Here is a 22,167-nt window from a genome sequence, read left to right on the forward strand (position 1 = left end):
TGGCAGCAAAGTTTTATTGTAAAATAAGAGATCGGTATAAAAATGGGATATAAAAAGGGAGGAGGGGAAGGGTGGGGTGAAAATGCAGACGTGCTTGCAGAATGTAAAAGAGGTTGACCCTTCTGGCTGGACGTGGTGGCTCACACTTGTAATCTCAGAACTCTGGGAGGCTGAGGCAGGCGGATCACCTGAGCCCAGGAGTTTGAGACCAGCCTGGGCAACATTGTGAGACCCCATCTCTACCAAACATGCAAAAATTGGCTGGCCGTGGTGGCATGAACCTGTGGTCCCAGCTACTCCGGAGGCTGAGGCAGGACTGCTTGAGCCGGGGAGGCAAAGGCTGCAGTGAGCCAAGATCACGCCACTCCACTCCAGCCTGGGCAACAGAGTGAGACCCAGTCTCAAAGAAAATAAAAAAGAAAAAGAAAAGAAATTGACCCTGAGCATAAAACAAGTCTTGGTGGATCCAGATCATCATAGACAAGAGATGAAATCCTCCAGGGTGTGGGATGGGGTGAGATTTCCTTTTAGGTGCTAAGGTTCACCAACAGGTTCTCAGACAAGGGTTTGGCCGGGCCAGCAGGGACTTGGCAACTTCCTCTACCTAACAGCTGCCCAGCTGTAGAAACTACCAACCCACCGACCAACAGGGAGAGGGAACGAGCACCCTCAAGGGGGTCAAGTTCTAGACCCCATGTAATAAAAGGTGGTTTCAAGGCCAAACGTACATTATTTCATTAACCCTCACAACGCACTCTGTGAGGTAGGTGCAAATGCCAGCATTTCATAGATATGGGCCTTGAAGTTAGAGGAAATTCAACAGTGAGGGACAGCTTCCCTGGTTAGTACGGTGAAGTGGGGTGCCACCTAGAATGTGGCTGATTGTAAACTAACCCTTACCTGCAAGAACATTTCTTACATCTCCCAAACATCCCTCACAGTAAAAACCTTAAAATCTAAGCTGGTTATGTCCTACCCCCCATCCTCCTCCCCGCAACAAAACACCAGTGCAGGCCAACTTGTTCAGTCGAGCCCCGGGACAAAGCAAACGGAACTCCTGGGTGCTTCTGACGCACACCTATTGCAAGCAAGGGTTTAAAGACCCAGAACTCAAAATGGCAGGGGAGGGAGAGATGGGGGTGGGAGGCTCAGTGGGGGAACAAGAAGCTGAGAATGTCAGTCTGAGTCAGGCCCCTCTGTCTTGAACATGAATTTTTTATGGCGGGAGGTAGATTGCCCCTTCTTGGACTTCAGGTGGCTGTAGGAGACAGAAGCAGGGAGGAGAGACGACATTACATGAGTGAGAGGGTCTGTGCCCCTTTTCCCTGACCAATGCGTTGAAGGGCCTAAGGCTGGGACAAGGGGAATTCAAATCAAGATGATGGCCACACCCCAGGCAAATGTTTACTGAGCACCTCAGAGTATTGGCGTGTATTAGACTCATCATCTTCCCTTACCCCATTTTATTTTATTTTTTTAGTTTTTTTGAGACGGAGTTTCACTCTTGTTGCCCAGGCTGGAGTGCAATGGCGGGGTCTCGGCTCACCGCAACCTCCGCCTCCCGGGTTCAAGTGATTCTCCTGCCTCAGCCTCCCGAGTAGCTGGGATTACAAGCATGCGCCACCACGCTCGACTAATTTTGTATTTTTAGTAGAGACGGGGTTTCTCCATGTTGGTCAGGCTGGGCTCAAACTCCAGACCTCAGGTGATCCACCCGCCTCGGCCTCCCAGAGAGCTGGGATTACAGGCGTGAGTCACTGCGCCTGGGCCCTTTACCCCCTTTTATAGATAAGGAAACTGAGTCTGACGGGGGTCACCTAGGACCTGCCGGTGCATGGCAGGGCTGAGTATATGACCTGAAACTCTGGCTCTACTCAACATTACACAATTATGAGGCCCCTCCTTGAGACCCTCCAGCTCTGGGCTCGGAGATGCTGAGAATGGCAAAGAACTATCCACACATCCACACTTGTCCCTGGGTTTGGAGGTTCTGTGGATACACTGAAGCAAGAATGTGGTTATAGGATTCAACTGGAGGAAGACTAAAAAACCGTGCAGGGCTGGGACCCAGCGAGATGGGGTCAGCTGCCTTTGACCATGAAGGCAGGATGAGAATGGAATCCTATGGCTTCCAACATAGGGGGGCAGGGGAGTAGGGCCAGGAACGGGCTGAGGTCACTCACCTGGAGTGAGCCCTGCTCCCTGCTGGCTCTTTCCCAGCCTGGGCATCCTTGAGTTCCAAGGCCTCATTCAGCTCTCGGAACATCTCGAAGCGCTCACGCCCACGGATCTGCAGCCAGAGAGGAGGGGGAGAAATAAATATACACACAGTACCTGAGCTAAAAGATGGTTCAACCTACAATTGTTTGACTTTATGATGGTACAAAAGCAACATGCATTTAGTAGAAACTGTACTTCAAGTATCTATACAGCTGACTTTTAAAAACTTTATTTATTTACTTATTTATTTATTTTTGAGATGGAGTCTTGCTCTGCCGCCCAGGCTGGAGTGCAATGACGCAATCTCGGCTCCTTGCAATCTCCGCCTCCTGGGTTCCAGTGATTCTTGTACCTCAGCCTCCCGAGTAGCTGGGACTACAGGTGTGTGCCACCACACCCGCACCCGGCTAATTTTTGTGTTTTTAGTAGACGGGGCTTCACCATGTTAGCCAGGCTGGTTTCCAACTCCTGATGTCAGGTGATCCACCCACCTCCACCTCCCAGAGTGGTGGGATTACAGATGGGAGCCACCGTGCCTGGCCCCTTTTTAGATTTTAGAGATGATGTCTTGCTATGTTGTTCAGGCTGGACTCAAACTCTTGGGCTCAAGTGATCCTCCTGCCTTAGCCTCTCAAGTAACTGGGACTAGAGGTGCAAGCAACTGTGCCTCGTTTCTTTTCTTTTTTTTTTTTGAGACGGAGTCTCACTCATTGCCTAGGCTGGAGTGCAGTGGAGCCATCTCAGCTCACTGCTACTCCACCTCCTGGTTCAAGCGATTCTCCTACCTCAGCCTCTCAAGTAGCTGAGATTACAGGCACCCGCCATCATGCCTGGTTAATTTTTGTATTTTAGTAGAGACGGGGTTTCACCATGTTGGCCAGACTGGTCTCGATCTCCTGACCTCGTGATCCACCCGCCTCGGCCTCCCAAAGTGCTAGGATTACAGGTGTCAGCCACCGTGCCTGGCCTTTTCTGAGTCTCGCTCTGCGCCCAGGCTGTGCCCGGCCCGACTGTGCCTCCTTTCATGCAACCATGCTGTTTCCCACTTTCAGTAACAATATTCAATAAATCACACGAGATATACAACACTACTATAAAATAGGCTTTGTGTTAGATGACTTTGCCCAACCGTAGGGTAACTTAAATGTTCTGAACACGTTTCAACTAAGCTAGGGCTGAGTGTGGTAGCTCGTGCCTGTAATCCCAGTACTTGGGGAGGCTGAGGTGGAAGGATTGATTGAGCCCAGGGGTTTGATACCAGCATGGGCAACATAGCAAGACCTTTTCACAGAAAATAAAAAATTAGCCGGGTGTCGTGGCATATGCCTGTAGTCCTAGCTACTTGGGGGGCTGAAATCACCGGAGCCCGGGGAGGTCAAGGCTGCAGTGAGCTGAGATCGTGCCACTGCACTCTAGCCTGAGTGAGAGAGACAGACTCTGTCTTAAAATAAATAAATAAATAAATAAATAAATAAATAATAAAAATTAGCTGGGTATGGTGGCTCACACCTGTAATCCCAGCACTTTGGGAGGCCAAGGCGGGCGGATCACATGGTCAGGAGTTTGAGACCAGCCTGGCCAACATGGTGAAACCCCATCTCTACTAAAAATACAAAAATTAGCCGGGTGTGGTGGCAGGCGCTTGTAGTCCCAGCTACTCAGTAGGCTGAGGCACGAGAATTGCTTGAACCCGGGAGGCAGAGGTTGCAGTGAGCCAAGATCGTGCCACTGCACTCCAGCCTGGGTGACAGAGCGAGACTCCGTCTCAAAAAATAAAATAAAATAAAATAAAATAAAAATAAAAATTAGGCAGGCATGGTGGTGTGGGCCTGTAGTTCCAGCGACTTGGGAGGCTGAGCTGGGAGGATGGATGGAGCCTGGGAGGTAGAGGCTACAGTGAGCTGTGACTGCACTACTGCACTCTATCCAGTCTGGGTGACAAGAGCAAGACCTTGTCTCAAAAAAGTAGGCTAGAGACCAGCCTGGGCACTATAGTGAGACCCTATCTCTACAAAAAATTTAAAAAATTAGCTGGGTGTGGTGGTGTACACCTGTGGTCCTAGCTACTGGGGAGGCAGAGGTGGCGGGATTGCTTGAGCCCAGGAGTTCGAGGGTATAATGAGCTATAATCACATCACTGTAATCCAGCCTGGGCAACAGAGCAAGATGCTGTCTCCATTAAAAATAAAGTAAAAGTAGACTAAAAAAAGCAGGCCGGGTGTAGTGGCTCACGCCTGTAATCCCAGCACTTTGGGAGGCCGAGGTGGGTGGATCACAAGGTCAAGAGTTCGAGACCAGCCTGGCCAACATGGTGAAACTTCATCTCTACTAAAACAAAAAACAAAAAAACCCCCAAAAATCAGTTGGGCGTGGTGGCGGGTGCCTGTAATCCCAGCTACTCAGTAGGCTGAGGCAGGAGAATCACTTGAACCCGGGAGGCAGAGGTTGCAGTGAGCCGAGATCCCGCCACTGCACTCCAGCCCAGGCGACTGAGACTTCGTCTAAAAAAAAAAAAAAAAAAAAAAGTAGGCTAGGCTAAGCTGTGATGTTCCTTAGATCAGGTGTATTAAATCCATTTTCAACTTACAATATTTTCAACTTACGATGAGTTTATCAGGAAGTAACACCATCGTAAGTCAAGTAGCATCTGTATCAGGCAAAGTCATAGAACCATTTTCATGCTCTCTTTAACAATTTTCTTTTTGAAAGGTGGTCTGGTCCTTTAAAATATATATTATGGTATAAGTTGGTGTTCTGAAGTTAGTTAGGTACAACCAGGACCCATTGTCTTTGAGGCATCACTGCCCCCTGATGGCAAATGCCCCAATTGCAGGTAAAGCAGTCAAGAAGAAAATGGCATTTTGAGTGTTAGACTAGAAACTTTCCACTTGATAAGAGGTCCCAAGGCTTTAGTACCTGAAGGGTGAAATATTCTCCATCCAGTGGTTTCTTCTTTGGCTGGGGAGAGGAGCTGGTGTTGTTGGGCAGTGCTAGGAAAGAGGCAAGGAAAGGTGATAACAGTGAATCTGGGGTATAACTGCACCCTTGGTCTCCTCCACCGCTTCTGGTCCTGCTTGCTTACCTCGCTTAGTGCTCCCAGGGGGCAGCTCGTGGCAAGGCTCCCCTTTCTTACGGAAATTCTCTTCCTCTGTGCGCCGGTCTCTCCCAGGACAGGCACAAACTCGCACCTCAAAGCTGTTCCGTCCCAGTAGATTACCACTACTCAGGATAGGAAGAGAGAAGCAGGAGGCAGTAAGGAAATCACGTCCTACCTGTTGCGTTTAAAAAAACAGGCTCCATCTACTCCCAACCACCCTTGTCCTTTCTGGAGCCTAAGCTCCAGCTCTAGGTAGGTGGAGGAGAAGTCACAGGTAATGGATCCCAAAGCCAGAGAAAAGGAAACCGAGTGGGAACAGTAAGGAGATTCCCCACTGGGGATGTGATGAGAGGCGGATGGGTAGTAGTATGGAAGAAATCAGTAAGAGGTGGGCCCAGGGGTCAGAGGCAAGCAGAGGCTGGGGCACAGCAGGCCAGTGTGCAGGGCGGCACGTGGCTCCTGACCTGGAGTCTTCCAGTGTGATGATTGTGAGGATGGGCCTCCGGTTCATGCCGCCCATGCAGGAACTGTTACACATGTAGTTGTAGTGGATGGTGGTACAGTCAGAGCCAACCTAGGAGAGAACATAGGCCCAAGATGAGGCCAGTGGGCCCTGGGGAGACCTGTGGCAAGCAGGGGAGGCCTTTTTTTTTTTTTTTTGAGACAGGGTCTCGCTGCGTCGCCCAGGCTGGAGTGTAGTGGCACGATCTCAGCTCACTGCAAGCTCCGCCTCCCGGGTTCACGCCATTCTCCTGCGTCAGCCTCCCAAGTAGCTGGGACTACAGGCACCCGCCACCACGCCTGGCTAATTTTTGTTTTGTATTTTTTAGTAGAGACGGGGTTTCACCGTGTTAGCCAGGATGGTCTTGATCTCCTGACCTCGTGATCCGCCCGCCTCGGCCTCCCAGAGTGCTGGGATTACAGGCACGAGCCACCGCGCCCGACCGAGCAGGGGAGGCCCTTAGCCTCTGTAAGCTTCAGTCTTTTCAACTGTGCAATGGGTGAACCCATTTACTCTGCACATCTCGTGGAGTTATGGGGAGGTCAAATAAGCAGGAGAAAGCCCCCCTACTGCTCACCCGGAGGGCCACTGACAACCGCCCTTACCCCCTCCTCCCGGAGACCCCAGTTGCAAACCAGACCTCAGGCGGCTCATAGGGCACCACCACACTATGTCGAAAAGTGTTTCTGTCATCCGAATACTCCACACGCAAATTTCCTTCCACTCGGATAAGGTGCTGAGGAGGGGCCAGTCCTAAGAGAAATCAGTGAGGAATCAGAGGTCTGGGGACCCTGGGCAACCAGCCCTGTCGTCTCTCCAGTCCCAGCTGCTCACCATCGCTGTCTGAGCAGCGCTCATGGTGGGGGCAGCGCCTCACAACCTCCGTCATGTGCTGTGACTGCTTGTAGATGGCCATGGCGCGGACGCGGCTGCCGGGCGGGGGTGTGGAATCAACCCATAGCTGCACGGGGCAGGTCTTGGCCAGCTGGCAAAACATCTTGTTGAGGTCAGGGGAGTACTGTAGGAAGAGGAAGGACACAGAGTTGAAAGTCAGGGCACAAGTGAACAAATAAAGCAACCGGAAGAGGGCAGCAAAGAAACAAATATGCGTAAGCACCTCCTGCAACCCACTAGGCAGCTAGAGAGAGTTGGCGTCTACACCTCAGGAGCTTTTCTGTTTTTTTTTTGAGATAGGATCTTCCTCTGTCACCCAGGCTAGAGCACAGTGGCATGATCATGGCTCACTGCAGCCTCCATCTCCTAGGCTCAAGTGATCTTCCCACCTCAGCCTCCTGAGTGGCTGGGACTATAGGTATGCACCACCATGCCTGGCTAATTTTTTGTATTTTTTTGTAGAGACGAGGTTTCACCATGTTACCCAGGCTGGTCTTGAACTCCTGGGCTCAGGTGATCTGCCCGCCTTGGCCTCTTTGAGAGTGCCGGGATTGCAGGTGTGAGCCACCAAGCCTGGTCAGGAGGTTATTTTCAAAAGCCAAGGAATAAATGTGGGTGAAGAAAAGGAAAGTTCTGCATCCCCAGGGGAGATGCTGAGGGTGTGATGGGATGGATAAAAGCCCAAATTCAAGGGGGAATATTCAACTTTGGGACAGGAGTCAGAGATCACAGGTTAAGTGGGTAAACGATAAAAAACACTGACAGGAAGCCAAAGGGTGAAGAGGAATCCCAAAGTTCCAAACAGAAGAAATGCAGGGGTATAGGGCCAGGCATTGAAGTCTCATGGAAGCCAGCCCCTCAAGGCCACTGACCGTGCAAGTCACAGACTTGGCTGTTCCAGAATGCAGGAAGCCCAGACGGAAACCGTAGCTGCCATGGTAGGTTTTCTGGGAAGGGACAGAGGATGACAGGGGCCAGGAGGGGGCTGGTGCAGGGGCCGCCGGTGTAGGAGCTGCTGGTGTGGGGGCCATGGGGGGAGTAGCCTCTGACATTCTCGGAGCTTCATCTGGACCTGGGTCTTCAGTTAACCATTGTGCAAGATCGTCTGGAGACAGCATCAAATCATCCACTGCTTGGGACGGCAAGGGGGACTGTAGATGGGTGAAAGGAGTAGTCAGAGGACCAGGTCCCCAGCCCCCCAGCCCGCCAGGTCCCCAGCCCAACCCTTGTCCTTACCAGAACGTTGTTTTCAGGAAGTCTGAAAGACAAGAGCAAAAAGTCAGTCCCACGGATTTTTTGCTTCCCACAGGCCTCTGCTAGGGGGCTGGGGTTGGGGTGGGGACAGTGGGTCTGCCCTTCCCATGGATCTACTCACAGTTTCCATAGGTCTGAAAATGTTTCCTGACTCAGAGGGGGTTCGATGCTAGGATCTGACTGCGGCTCCTCCATGGCAGTGACCCGTAAGGCAGTCTGGCTGCTGCAAGGGGAAAAGTGGGGGTCCAGCATGAGACACTTCCAACCCTGGGTCACCTGGGCCTGCGGAGAAGGAATCCCTTCCCTCAACACCATGCCAGAGTCTGAGGCAGCATAGCTTCCCGTGGAGTAGGAAAAGAATGGCTGCTTCACATCCTCTCTTCCAGTCTTTCACCACAACCCAAGCGCTCCTGCCCCACCCCTACCAGCCGTGCACTTCTTTGAGGAAAAGATAATCATGAGAGGGACTTCCAACCTTCCCACCACAAAATCCCCAAGACTACCTAAATGTGCACCCTGTTCCCAACTCCCTTCCTGTATTTATTATTTATTTATTTTTTTGAGATGGAGTCTCGCTCTGTCACCTAGGCTGGAGTGCAATGGCATGATCTCAGCTCCCTGCAACCTCTACCCTCCAGGTTCAAGCCATTCTCCTGCCTCAGTCTCCCGAGTAGCTGGGATTACAGTCAAGTGCCACCACACCCAGCTAACTTTTGTATTTTTTAGTAGAGACAGGGTTTCGCCATGTTGGCCAGGCTGGTCTCGAACTCCTGACCTCAGGTGATCCGCCCGCCTCGGCCTCCTAAAGTGCCAGGATTACAGGCGTGAGCTACCGTGCCCTGCTCCCACTTCCTGTTAACAAGGATGCAGTCATTCTCAGCCTGCAATCTCTGTGTGGGAAAAGACACCCCCTCGGCTCCCACCCTTCCCCACCTGATACCTGGCTCTGCTTCTTTGATTCCTTTCACTGCAAAGCTTCTGGAAGAACAACTGTCTCACCATTCACCTGGCCATTCTCTTGGGACACTCCTCAGCCCTGTGTTTACAAACCCCTCCCGAATGCCCCTTCTCGGCTTCTTTAATCTCATCTCTCTTTTTTTTTTTTTTTTTTGAGACAGAGTCTCGCTCTGTCGCCCAGGCTGGAGTGCAGTGGCCGGATCTCAGCTCACTGCAAGCTCCGCCTCCCGGGTTTACGCCATTCTCCTGCCTCAGCCTCCCCGGTAGCTGGGACTACAGGCGCCCGCCACCTCGCCCGGCTAGTTTTTTGTATTTTTTAGTAGAGACGGGGTTTCACCGGGTTAGCCAGGATGGTCTCGATCTCCTGACCTCGTGATCCGCCCATCTCGGCCTCCCAAAGTGCTGGGATTACAGGCTTGAGCCACCGCGCCCGGCCCTAATCTTATCTCTTACCAACCACTCCCTCTTCCCCAAAAGCTCTAGCTAGACCGGCTGCCCTTCTGCTAATCAACTGGTGGTCCTGGCCAGCCGGAACACAGGGGTAGGCTCCTTCCCACGCAGACTTCAAGTCATCCTACTTTAATTCACATCACCTTATTTGCATTCTCATAGCACTTACATTGTCTAATACTTTTCCTTATTTATTTCATCTGTTTCCTCTAATAGCATATACACTTCCTAAGGGCAGGGCAGTGATCTATCTCGTTGTCTTGCTGACCAAAGTATTAGATCACAATGCCTTGCACCTGTTTGGGCTCAATAAATGTGAGTAACACACAAGCCTGTTATATGAGAGGTCAAGGGAGCAAGAAGGAGCAAGGGGCAGCCCCTGTGTGGACCAGCATCTTGCACGAAGTTATGCAACTATCATCTCACCTTCTCCCTGACAAGCTTTCAAAGGCTTTGCCATGTTCTTTCTCTCTCTCTTTTTTTTTTTTAATGAGACAGAGTTTCGCTCTTTTCACCCAGGCTGCAGTGGTGCAATCTAGGCTCACTGCAACCTCTGCCTTCTGGTTTCAAGCGATTCTCCTGCCTCAGCCTACCGAGTAGCTGGGATTACAGGCGCCTGCCACCACGCCTGGCTAAATTTTTTGTATTTTTATTAGAGATAGGGTTTCACCATGTTGGCCCGGCTGGTGTCAAACTCCTGACCTTGTGATTCACCTGCCTCAGCCTTCCAAAGCGTTAGGATTACAGGTGTGAGTCACCGCGCCCGGCCCGCCATGTTCTTTCTTTCTTTCTTTTTTTTTGAGGCAGGGTCTTGCTTTGTTGCCCAGGCTACGATGCAGTAGTGCAATCATGGCTTACTACAGCCTCAGACTCCTGGGCTCAGTGATTCTCCTGCCTCAGCCTCCCAAGTAGCTGGCACCACAGAGGACTGCCTGGCTAATTTTTTAGTTTTTTTTCTTTCTTTTTCTTTTTTGGAGATGGAGTCTCGCTCTGTCGCCCAGGCTGGAGTGTAGTGGTGCGATCTCGACTCACTGCAACCTCCACCTCCCAGGTTCAATAGATCCTCTTGCCTCAGCTTCCTAAGTAGCTGAGATTACAGGCGCCCACCACTGTGCCCGACTAATTTTTTGTATTTTTAGCAGAGATGGGGTTTTGCCATGTTGGCCAGGCTGGTTTCGAACTCCTGACCTCAGGTGATCCTCCCGCCTCCGCCTCCCAAAGTGCTGGGATTACAGGCGTGAGCCACCGCGCCCAGCCAATTTTTGAGTTTTTTTGTAGAGGCAGGGTTTCACTATGTTGCCCAGGCAGGATGCTCTCTTTCTTTTTTTTTTTAGTTGAGTTTTTTTTTTTTTTTCCAGGGATGCTCTCTTTATGTCAAATTTGTCATCAGATTTGCTAAGAAACATGCCCACTGAAAGTGTTCATTACACTTTTCTGTTTATTTATTTATTTATTGAGACAGAGTTTCGCTCTTGTTGCCCAGGCTGGAGTGCACTGGCATGATCTCGGCTAACTGCAACCTCCGCCTCCCGGGTTCAAGTGATTCTCCTGCCTCAGCCTCCCTAGTAGCTGGGATTACAGGCATGTGCCACCACGCCCAGCTAATTTTGTGTTTTTAGTAGAGAGGGGGTTTCTCCATATTGGTCAGGTTGGTCTCGAGCTCCCGACCTCAGGTGATCTGCCCGCCTTGGCCTCCCAAAGTGCTGGGATTATAGGCATGAGCCACCGCGCCCAGCCCACTTTTCTGTTTTTTGCAGTGACAAAACATCCCCCTACCAAACAGCTCCTTTAATGCCAGGCTCTTATTTTATTTTATTTTTGAGACAGAGTCTCAGCTCTTGTTGCCCAGGCTGGAGTGCAGTGGCGCGACCTCTTCTCACTGCAACCTCTGCCTCCCGGATTCAAATGATTCTCCTGAGTAGCTGGGATTACAGGCCACCACACCTGGCTAATTTTGTATTTTTAGTAGAGACAGGATTTCACCATGTTGGTCAGGCTGGTCTTGAACTCCCGACCTCAGGTGATCTGCCCGCCTCAGCCTCATAAAGTGCTGGGATTACAAGCATGAACCACCAAGCGTGGCCTAGTACCCTGTGTATTATGGGAAATGTAAAGAGCTGAGGAAAGTGCTGGAAACACAGTAAGAGCTCAATAAAGGTTAGCTGTTTCTGCAGTTGTTCTATATTATTATTCTAGAGAGAACTGTGTGATTGTTAGTGTGGATCTGTGGTACTGCCCCCACCCGCACTCCATTAATGCAAGTCCACCTCCTTCAGGGAACTATTCAGTCAACAGGTCAGGAGGTGCTTTCCTGAAATGGGGGGCCCAAAGTCTCAATCTCACTTGGAGGGACACATTTCCACACACAGGAGGTCTCTCTGTCTTCACCTCTCAAGTCTTCAGTAGCAACTAAAATCTCAGTGTTTTTCAGAGCAGGGCCTTTCCGGGGGTACCAGCATCAGAGGGCCAGGATACAAATGTGCCAAGCTGAACTAGGCCTTCCAAATGGCCAGGGAGCCAAAAGAAATGCAGGTACCCTTGGCTGGGTGGGAAGGCAATGAGCTCAACTGAGACTCCAAACAGGGGCAGGCCTGACCAGAATCATAACAGTGGCTGCTGGTATCAGCCCTGAAGGCCTATATGCCCGGTGATTCCCTAAACAACATAGTACGACAAGTACTTACATACACACTTGTATGTACATTAGCATTTTCATTGTATGGGGGTAATGTAAGTAATCTAGAGATAGTTCAAACTATATGGGAGGATATGTGTAGGTTAAATGCAAATACTATACCATCTTATATATGGTACTTAGACATCTGTGGGTTTGGTGTGTGAGGCGTCCCAGAACCAAGCCCCTACAGATAGAGGGATAACTATATTGCCGTGTAACCTGCAACCTTGCTATATTTATTAGTTTTGGTAGCTTTTTATGGATTTCCCATTAGGGCTTTTTCTTTTGAGACGGAATTTCACTCTTTTTTTTTTGAGACAGAATCTCACTCTGTTGCCTGGCCTGGAGTGCAATGGCATGATCTCGGCTCACTGCAACCTCCACTTCCCAGGTTCAAGCAATTCTCCTGCCTCAGCCTTCCGAGTACCTGGGATTAGAGGTGCCTGTCACCATGCCTGGCTAATGTTTTGTATTTTTATTAGAGATGGGGTTTCACCATGTTGGCCAGGCTGGTCCAGATGAGCCACCTGCCTCAGCCTCTTAAAGTGCTAGGATTACAGGCATGAGCCACCATGCCCGGCCCCATTAGGACATGTATGTATAGAATCATACTGGCTGTGAATATAAGTTTTATTTCTTCCTTTCTAATTGTTATTTCTTTTTTCTTTCCTTTTTTTTTTCTTTGAGATGGAGTTTTGCTCTTGTCGCCCAGGCTGGAGTGCAATGGGACGATCTCGGCTCACTGCAACCTCTGCCTCTTGGGTTCAAGTTATTCTCCTGCCTCAGCCTCCCAAGTAGCTGGGACTACAGGTCCCCGCCACCACGCCCGGCTAATTTTTTTTTGTATTTTCAGTAGAGACGGGGTTTCAGCATGTTAGCCAGGATGGTCTCGATCTCCTGACCTTGTGATCTGCCCGCCTCGGCCTCCCAAAGTGTTGGGATTACAGGCGTGAGCCACTGCGCCCGGCAGCATTGAGTTTTCTACCATTATGTATGCTGCTAGTGGAACTCTGATTGTGGATGCCCTGTTATCAAACCAGGTAAGTTTCCTTTCCCTAGTTTGCTAGGAGGTTGGTTTGTTTGTAATTATGCATATGTGTTGAATATCCTTAACTGCTTTTGCTGCATCTGTTGAAATGATCATAGGGTTATGTTTCAATTTGCTAATGTGGTGAATTACACAGACTGATTTTTTTCCCCCAGTAAAGACCAGCCTGGCTATGTTGCTCAGGCTGGTCTTGAAATCCTGGACTCAAGAGACCTTCCTGCCTCAGCCTCCCAAAGTGCTGGGATTATAGGCCTGAGCTACTGAACCAGGCTGATTTTTGAATGTTAAATCAACTACAATCCTGAGATAAACCTTGTTTGGTTAGAATGTATTTATGCTTTTACTTTTTCTTTTTTTGAGATGGAGTCTCACTTTGTTGCCCAGGCTGGAGTGCAATGGTGTGATCCCAGCTGACTGCAACCTCCGCCTCCTGGGTTCAAGTGATTCTCCTGCCTCAGATTCCCAAGCAGCTGGGATTACAGGTGCCCACCACCATGCCCAGCTAATTTTTTTTTTTTTTTTGAGACAAAGTCCTGCTCTGTCACCCAGGCTGTAGTGCAGCGGCACGAACTTGGCTCACTGCAACCTCCGCCTCCCGGGTTCAAGCAATTCTGCCTCAGCCTCCTGAGTAGCTGGGATTACAGGCAGGTGCCACCACACCGGCTAATTTTTGTGTTTTTAGTAGACACGGGGTTTCACCATGTTTGTCAGGCTTGTCTCGAACTCCTGACCTCGTGATCTGCCCACCTCAGCCTCCCAAAGTGCTGGGATTACAGGCGTGAGCCACCGTGCCCAGCCTAATTTTTGTATTTTTATTAAAAACAGCGTTTCACCATGTTGGTCAGGCTGGTCTCAAACTCCTGACCTCAAGTGATCCGCCGGCCTCAGCCTCCCAAAGTACTGGGATTACAGCCGTGAGTCACCGCGCCCAGCCTATTTATCCTTTTTTCTATATTACCAGGTTTGGTTTGCTAAAATTTGTTAGCTTTTGCATGTATATGCTAACAGGAATATTGGTCTAAATTTTCTTTTCTTGCAATGTCCTCCTTTGGTTTTGGTACCAGGATTATGTTGGCTTCAAAACAAGTTGGGAAATGTTTCTCTATTTTCATTTTCTTTTTTTTCTGAGACAGGGTCTCACTCTGTTGCCCAGGCTGGAGTACAGTGGCACAATCTCGGCTCACTGCAACCTCCGCTTCCCAGGTTCAAGTGATTCTTGTGCCTCAGCCTCCTGAGTAACTGGGATTACAGGTACGTGCCACCACGCCTGGCTAATTTTTGTTTTTTTGTTTTTTTTTGAGACGGAGTCTTGCTCAGTCTCCCAGGCTGGAGTGCAGTGGCCGGATCTCAGCTCACTGCAAGCTCCGCCTCCTGGGTTTACGCCATTCTCCTGCCTCAGCCTCCCGAGTAGCTGGGACTACAGGCGCCTGCCACCTCGCCCGGCTAGTTTTTTGTATTTTTTAGTAGAGACAGGGTTTCATCGTGTTAGCCAGGATGGTCTCGATCTCCGACCTTGTGATCTGCCCGTCTCGGCCTCCCAAAGTGCTGGGATTACAGGCTTGAGCCACCGCGCCCGGCCTAATTTTTGTATTTTTAGTAGAGATGGGGTTTCGACATGTTGGCCAGGCTGGTCTTGAACTCCCGACCTCAAGTGATTCCTGTCTCGGCGTACCAAAGTGCTGGGATTATAGGTATGAGTCACTGCGCCCAGTCTGTTCCTCTATTTTCTGAAGAGTTTGTGTAAGATGGGTACTATTTCTTCCTCAAACGTTTAAAGAGAGCAAAGAACAGAGGAGATAAATAGAAAATAGCACTAAGAAGTCAGGCATGGTGGCTCACACCTGTAATCCCAGCACTGTGGGAGGCCGAGATGGGATGAAAGCTTGAGGCCAGCAGTTTGAGACCAGCCTGGGCAATATAGTGAGATCCTGTCAATACAAAAAAATAAAACAGTTAGCTGGGTATGCTGGAGTAGTCCCAGCTACTTGTGAGGCTGAGGCTAGAGGACTGCTTGAGCCCAGGGGTTCAAGGCTGCAGTGAGCCTTGATTGTGCCATTGTACTCTAGCTTGGGCAACAGTGTGAGTCCCTGTCTCAAAAATTAAAAAAGAAAATAGCACTAAAATGGTAGCCCCATACTCCAACTGTACAATAATTAAAATTAAAAGCATTCAGTAGAGAAAGGAAGCCTATTTCAACAAGTGGAGACAGAATAACTGGATTTCCATACAGGAAACATACCAGAGACTGACTTCTACACCTCACACCATAAACAATTCATTTTAAGAATTAATTAATGGCTCAAGGACGTTAGTGTAATACTTACAACCATAAAGGTCCTAAAAGAAAATATAAGATAGTATCTTCATGACTCTGGGGTAAAAAAAAAAAAAAGATGTCCTAAACAGGACAAGGCAAATACTGAACCTAAAAAAGACAAATCCACTCCTCTTAAGATACTGTAAACTCTGTAAAGCAAACAAATAGGCAAGCAATAGATCAGAAGAAAACATTCAGGACACATGTATCTGATAAAGGACTTGTATCCAGAATGTATAAAGCAGTCCCACAACAGAACCATAAAAACAAACAAAAGACCAAAATAACAGGCAAGACTTGAAGAGCTACTTTACAAACAAAATACAAATGGCCAATAGGCACATGAAAAAATGCTGAACATCCTTAGTCAACAGAGAACTGTAAATTACAACCACAAGGATATACCACATTAGAAAGACTGACAATACCCAATGTCCGGAAGTCTATGGCACAACCATAATAACTCCCATACCTTGCTAGTTGGAGTGTAAAATGGTACAACCGCTCTGGAAAACTCAGAGCTTCTGATAAAGTTCAAAATACATCTACTTTTTATTTCCAAACTCGCAATTCCCCTCCTAAGTACTTCTCCAAGAAACACGAAAACATATGATCACAAAAACAATTGTACAAGAATGTTTATAGCAGCTTTATTTCATAACCCCAAATGGAAACAACTCAAAAGGCCATCAAAAGAACGGATATACAATCGATGGGCTATACTAAATGAAAAGGAACAAAATACTGATATATACAACTACATGAACGAATGTCAGACAGTACATTGAAGGACAGAAGCCGACAAAAAGGAGCACATAATGTATTTTTTTTTTTTTTTTTTTTGAGACAGAGTTTCATTCTTGTCGCCCAGGCCGGAGTGCAGTGGCACGATCTTGGCTTACTGCAACTTCTGCCTCCCGGGTTCAAGCGATTCTCCTGCCTCAGCCTCCCGAATAGCTGGGATTACAGGCGCCCACCACGCCCAGTTAATTTTTGTATTTTTTAGTAGAGACGGGGCTTCACCATGTTGGCCAGGCTGGTCTGGAACTCCTATCCTCAAGTAATCCGCCTGCCTCAGCCTCCCAAAGTGCAGGCGTGAGCCACCGCGCCCAGCCTGATTCCATTTTATATGAAGTTCTCCAACAGGCAAAATGGTTATGGAGATCAAAATAAAGGTGGGGTCGGGAATCGACTGGGAAGAGGGACGATGAAACGCTTCTGGGACGATGAAATGGGTCTCTGACTTGGTAGGCATCACGCAGTGGTTAGGGCCAAAACTCATCTTCCTGTACACTTGGTCTGTGCACTGCGCTGTGTGTAAATGCCACCTCGATTTAGGAAAAAGATGACGTATGTACGGCACAAAGTGCCCGGTACGCGGCAGGTGCATGGGGAGAAACTGCGGAATGAAACAACAGCGAGCTAAGAGATGGGTAACCGGCAGAAATGAATTCGAGTTCCGCCTCCTACCGGGAAGAACCGGCTCGGGCCGGAGGGCTGCACGGAGGACCACACGGACGCCTGCGGGCCCGCCCCTTCCGCTTCACGACGTTCGGCCTGCGTCTGGAACTGGAATGGCCTAGCCCAAAGCCAGATAACAGGTAGATTGTTTTTCCGACAAATTATCAAACGATCCATTATTGCACTCTTTCAAAATTTGATTATCAGACTACCCATTCTTTTTTTTTTTTCCTCCGGAAAGATGAGATGTACTTATTCTTGAAAATACCCCCGGGCTTGCCTTCTGCACACTTCTTTCCCTCCCTGTCTCACGCCATGGTAGCGTCCGCCTAGGTTCCAGGCGACCCGCGGGGTGGGGCACACCATTCAAAGAAGGGGAGGGATTGAGGTTTGCATCAAAACAAATACCCCTGCCTTTGCAAAGGCCATAACCAAGTAATCCAGAAAAAAAAAGTGCGGGCGGAGAATAGCAGCCTCCCTCTGCAAGTAAAAGGAACCGGCCTAAAGGACATTTTTTCTCTCTCTCCTCCCCTCTCATCGGGTGAATAGTGAGCTGCTCCGGCAAAAAGAAACCGGAAATGCTGCTGCCAGAAGCAGAAATGTAAATGTGGAGCCAAACAATAACAGGGCTGCCGGCCCTCTCAGGTTGAGATGGTCCTCCTCGGCCTGGCGGGCAAACCCCTCGTTTAGCACTTCTCACTTCCACGACTGACAGCCTTCAATTGGATTTTCTCCATCTAGCGGAGCCAAGGGCTGGCTGGAAAGATCGCTGCAGGAAGGACAAAGGTCCGGAAGTTGTGGGACCTTAGCAGCTTGGGCTCCCCGGATCACCTCCAAATGATCATTTCGGAATGGAGCCCGAGGTTTCACTAGAATGCCATGGGCTCTAAAATATACAGCCATGAGTTCTCAATGTTTCGAGATCCAAAAGTCTCAGATCTCAATGCTTTGTGCATCTTTTATTTCAGGGATTCCCTACGCCTAGCACCGGGTAGATGTGCAAAGGAGTACCCTTTAGGCCGGCTCAAGGTTCCCCAAAGCTCCACTTCTCTGCCTAGGCGTTCAACTTTGAGTTCGGATGGTCCTAACATCCCCACCATCTACACCCAGGTCTCCCAACAATGCAACTCTTATGTTGATCCCTCTAGCCAAGCTTCCATCCCACTCACCCCCAAACTCGCTAAGTCCCCACTGCCCCACCCCCAGCCCCAGCGATTCTCCCGAGCTGAAAATGCACGGAGCCGATAGCCCGTGACTCAGAGAGGACTCATCAAGTTCAGTCAGGAGCTTACCCAATCCTCAGGGAAGCGTGTCACCGTCTTGGAAAGCACGCTCCCAGCCCGGACGCCAAGTGTCCCCGGAGCCCCGCAGCTACCTGCTGCCTGGATGGTGGCTCTAGACTTTTGAGAAGCTCAAAACTTTTAGCGCCAGTCGAGCACATGGGAGGGGAAAACCCCAATCCCATCAACCCCTGCGAGGCTCCTGGCACAAAGCTGGACAGTCGCCATGACAAGTAAGGGCAAGTAATCCGCCCGCCGGAGGAAGCAAAGGAAATGGAATTGGGGAGGAGGGTGCAGAGAGAGTCAGGATTCTCGCCGAACTGGTGCCGTAGATACTAACATTTTGGGGTGGAAAATTCTACAAGCCAGAGCTGTGAGGGCAGAATTGGTGGAAACCATTTTGGAGGAATCCTGCGCTGTGTCAAATATGAAGGGTGGAAGGAAGAAAGCTTTTGCGTTTGCTCTCAGCTGGATCCTTTCTTCTCAACAGCTAAAATGTCATTTTTTAGGAAGGCTTTCCTTAATATCTCACGCTAACGTTTTCTCCCACATACTTTGTATCACACCATTTTGTTTAATCTTCACAATACTTATCACTCTGAAAAATTTGTTAATTGCTTTCAGTACATGGAAACGTAAGCTTTACGAGGATATAGAATTTTTCTACTATCTTATTTATTGTTGTATTCCTCAGTGCCTATATCAGTCCTGGGTAGCAAGTAAGAGCTCGATAATAAATACTTTTTGAATGAAGGAAGAGAGAAAGGTCTGGAGCCTGGAGAACGAGATGAAAAGAGGTGCAAGACCTGCAGCGCCCTCTGCAGGCGGCGGGGGATGGTGCAGGTGCTTTAAGAATTACCGCGGGACTCGGTAGGGGGAGCGCAGGCGCTTCTCCCTAAGATAGAAGCGTTTAGACTACAACTCCCAGCAGCCACGAGAAGCCCTAGGGCTTGATGGGTACGGGAAACCTTATAACCTTTCACGTCCCGGCTCCGCGGGTTCCGTGGGTCGCCCGCGAAATCTGATCCGGGATGCAGCGGCCCAATCGGAAGGTGGGCCCAAATCCCGAGACAGCAAGAGGCTCGTAGCGACCTGCGGTGCTAAGGAACGCAGTGCTTTCAAAATTGGCGTCCGCTGTTCGCCTCTCCTCCCGGGAGTCTTCTACCTCCTCCCAGAAGAGGAAGGAAGCACAGGTGGGTTTCATTAGCTCTGCATCGGATCCCTGAGAACTTCGAAGCCATCCTGGCTGAGGCTAATGTCCGCTGTGCTTCCTCTGCAGTATGAAGACTTTGGAGACTCAACCGTTAGCTCCGGACTGCTGTCCCTCAGACCAGGATCCAGCTCCGGCCCATCCTTCTCCCCACGCTTCCCCGATGGATAAAAATGCGGACCCTGAACTGATGCCACCGCCTCTCGAAAGGGAGGATCCGCCCCGGTTGTCCCCAGATCCTGTGGCTGGCTCAGCTGTGTCCCAGGAGCTAGGGGAGGGGGACCCAGTTTCTCTCTCCACTCCCCTGGAAACAGAGTTTGGTGCTCCTAGTGAGTTGAGTCCTCAAATCGAGGAGCAAGAACTTTCTGAAAATACGAGACTTCCTGCAGAAGAAGCAAACGGGAGCCTTTCTGAAGAAGAAGCGAACAGGCCAGAGTTGGGGTCTGAAGAAGCCATGGAAGATGCCTCTGGGGAACCCGCTGCAGAGGACGAGGGAGACACGTAAGTGGTGATGGCAGTGGAGTGTGGAGTCTGGGGAGATGAACTGTGAGGTCGACCTGTCCTCTGGTCCTCAGAACCACTTCTCTAGGCCCCTGCCTCCTTTGCTTGGCGACCCAGGTTTGTTGTCCCCCATCTTCCTTTCAGTGCTTGGAACTACAGCTTCTCCCAGCTGCCTCGATTTCTCAGTGGTTCCTGGTCAGAGTTTAGCACCCAACCTGAGAACTTCTTGAAAGGCTGTAAGTGGTAAGGATAACAACGGGGCAGGGAGCTGACCACCCCCGAGATTTTCACCGTAAAACAGTCCGGTTATCTAGGAGAGGGATGCCCCAGAGCTGGGAGAAGGAGCACGTAGCCCTTTTAGACTGAACTTACATTTTATCTAGCAGTGTGTGTCTTCTCCTTCCCTCAAGGATTCAGGGGGGCTTACCTACCCCAGAGGTAGGCTCAGCCCTAGACCTACACTTGAAAAGCATAGGTCTGGCCAGCTTTCTAACTCTTTCCTGTTTCTAGGGCTCCTGACGGTTCCTGCATCTTGACCAATAGTGCTGATAACATCTTGCGAATTTATAACCTGCCCCCAGAGCTGTACCACGATGGGGAGCAGGTGGAATATGCAGAAATGGTAAGGACTGGGGCTAACTCTGCCTCTTCATCAGTGCTGCACATTTAAGTCCTTCATGGAGATGGAGAAAGTGTAGTCCAAGTGCTTCCTGTTCACAAACGGGACTGTTTTTCAAGATGTTTCCACATGTAGCGTTTTCTGCCCTGAATTCTGAAGTTATTTAGAGAGACGTTTCCCCTTTCTTTAATTAGGAATCTGTGTTTTTCACTAAAAAGTAGTGAATTTCTTGTGGCAGTATATATGTATTTATATTTATTATTTTTTTGAGATAGGGTTTTGCTCTGAAACCCAGGCTGGAGTGCCGTAGCGCGATCTCAGCTCACTGCAACCTCTGCCTTCTGGGTTCAAGCGATTCTCCTGCCTCAGTCCCCGGAGTAGCTGGTACTTCAGGTGCATGCCATCACACTCGACTCATTTTTGTATTTTTAGTAGAGATGGGGTTTCGCCATGTTGGGCAGGCTGATATCAAATTCCTGACCTCAGATGATCCGCCCACCTTGGCCTCCCAAAGTGTGGGGATTACAGGCGTGAGTCACTGTGCCCGGCCTACAGATATTTATTGATTGACTACTGATACATGTTAGTCACCGTGCTGGGATAAAGTGGTGGACAAGACATGAAAGGCTGGTTTGCTTTCTCTGTGGGAGATAGACAACAAATACGTAAACCAGCAGGCATCAGGACCAAGATGATAATAAATGCTCTGAAGGAAATACACAGAATGAAGAGAGACTAACTAGAGGAAAGCACATTGCATAAAATGGTCAGGAAGAAGCTCTCTGAAAAGGAGGCATTTGAACTAAGACCTGAAGGAGGATAAGGGGTCAGTCACGTGAACACTTCCGGAAAGAGCTTTCCAGAAACTGGCAATGATAGTATAAACACCCAGAACTGGGAAATAGCTTTGTGTGTTAAAAGACCAGAAAGGCCCGGCACGGTGGCTCACACCTGTAATCCCAGCTACTTGGGAGGCCGAGGTGGGCCAGGAGTTCGAGACCAGCCTGGCCAATATGGCAAAACCCTATCTCTACTAAAAATACAAAAATTAGCTGCATGTGGTGGCACACGCCTGCAATTCCAGCTACTCGTGTGGCTGAGGCAGGAGAATCTCTTAAACTCGGGAGGTGGAGGCTGCAGTCAGACAAGATTGTACCACTTCAGCCTGGGTGACAGAGTGAGACTCCATCTCAAAAAACAACAAAACAGACTGGGCTCGGTGGGTCACACCTGTAATCCCGGCACTTTGGGAGGCTGAGGCAGACAGATCACCTGAGGTCAGGAGTTCGAGACCAGGCTGGCCAACGTGGCAAAACCGCGTCTCTACAAAAATACAAAAATTAGCTGGATGTGATGATGGGTGCCTATAATCCCAGCTACTTGAGAGACTGAGGCAGGAGAATCACTTCAGAACTGAGAGGGAGCAATGAGATCACTTATTGTGACTCATCTTGGATAGCTGCATGAGCAGACTCCATCTCAAAAGAAGCAAACACAAAAATAAAAAACCCAGAATGCTAGTATGGCCAGACTGAGGCAAGTGAGGGAGATAGAGGGGCTTAGGACAGAGAAGAGCAGCAGCCACGCTTGTGTTGGGTCTTAAGTGGGTGAGGCATTTGGAGTTTATTTGGGAAGTCGGAGAGAGGGTTTTTTGAGACGGAGTTCCCCGCTTCTGTAGCC

The 22,167-nt window shown here is 49.6% G+C and overlaps 2 protein-coding genes across 3 annotated transcripts in view; one reads left to right on the forward strand and one right to left on the reverse strand.

Moving 5' to 3' along the window:
• TP53 (tumor protein p53) lies at positions 1-18,343 on the reverse strand. The gene is made up of 11 exons (XM_003912272.5): positions 18,170-18,343; positions 8,089-8,190; positions 7,950-7,971; positions 7,586-7,864; positions 6,654-6,837; positions 6,460-6,572; positions 5,782-5,891; positions 5,303-5,439; positions 5,137-5,210; positions 2,184-2,290; positions 1-1,258 (listed from the first exon to the last, which is right to left on the reverse strand). The coding sequence occupies exons 2-11, from the start codon at positions 8,160-8,162 to the stop codon at positions 1,177-1,179; spliced, it is 1,182 nt and encodes a 393-aa protein (XP_003912321.1). The 5' UTR covers positions 8,163-8,190; positions 18,170-18,343; the 3' UTR covers positions 1-1,176.
• The window catches only part of WRAP53 (WD repeat containing antisense to TP53), a 20,883-nt gene continuing 17,013 nt past the window's right edge, over positions 18,298-22,167 (forward strand). The window contains exons 1-4 of one of the 2 annotated variants that reach the window (XM_003912268.5): positions 18,298-19,350; positions 19,437-19,868; positions 20,013-20,111; positions 20,379-20,490. In XM_003912268.5, the coding sequence (XP_003912317.1) occupies positions 19,438-19,868; positions 20,013-20,111; positions 20,379-20,490 (642 nt within the window). In that variant the 5' untranslated portion in view covers positions 18,298-19,350; position 19,437. The remainder of the gene's footprint in view (positions 19,351-19,436; positions 19,869-20,012; positions 20,112-20,378; positions 20,491-22,167) is intronic. The other variant, XM_021928689.2, reaches the window with a different exon arrangement.

Source organism: Papio anubis, chromosome 17 (genome assembly GCF_008728515.1).
Source record: "Papio anubis isolate 15944 chromosome 17, Panubis1.0, whole genome shotgun sequence".
Lineage (NCBI taxonomy): Eukaryota > Metazoa > Chordata > Mammalia > Primates > Cercopithecidae > Papio > Papio anubis.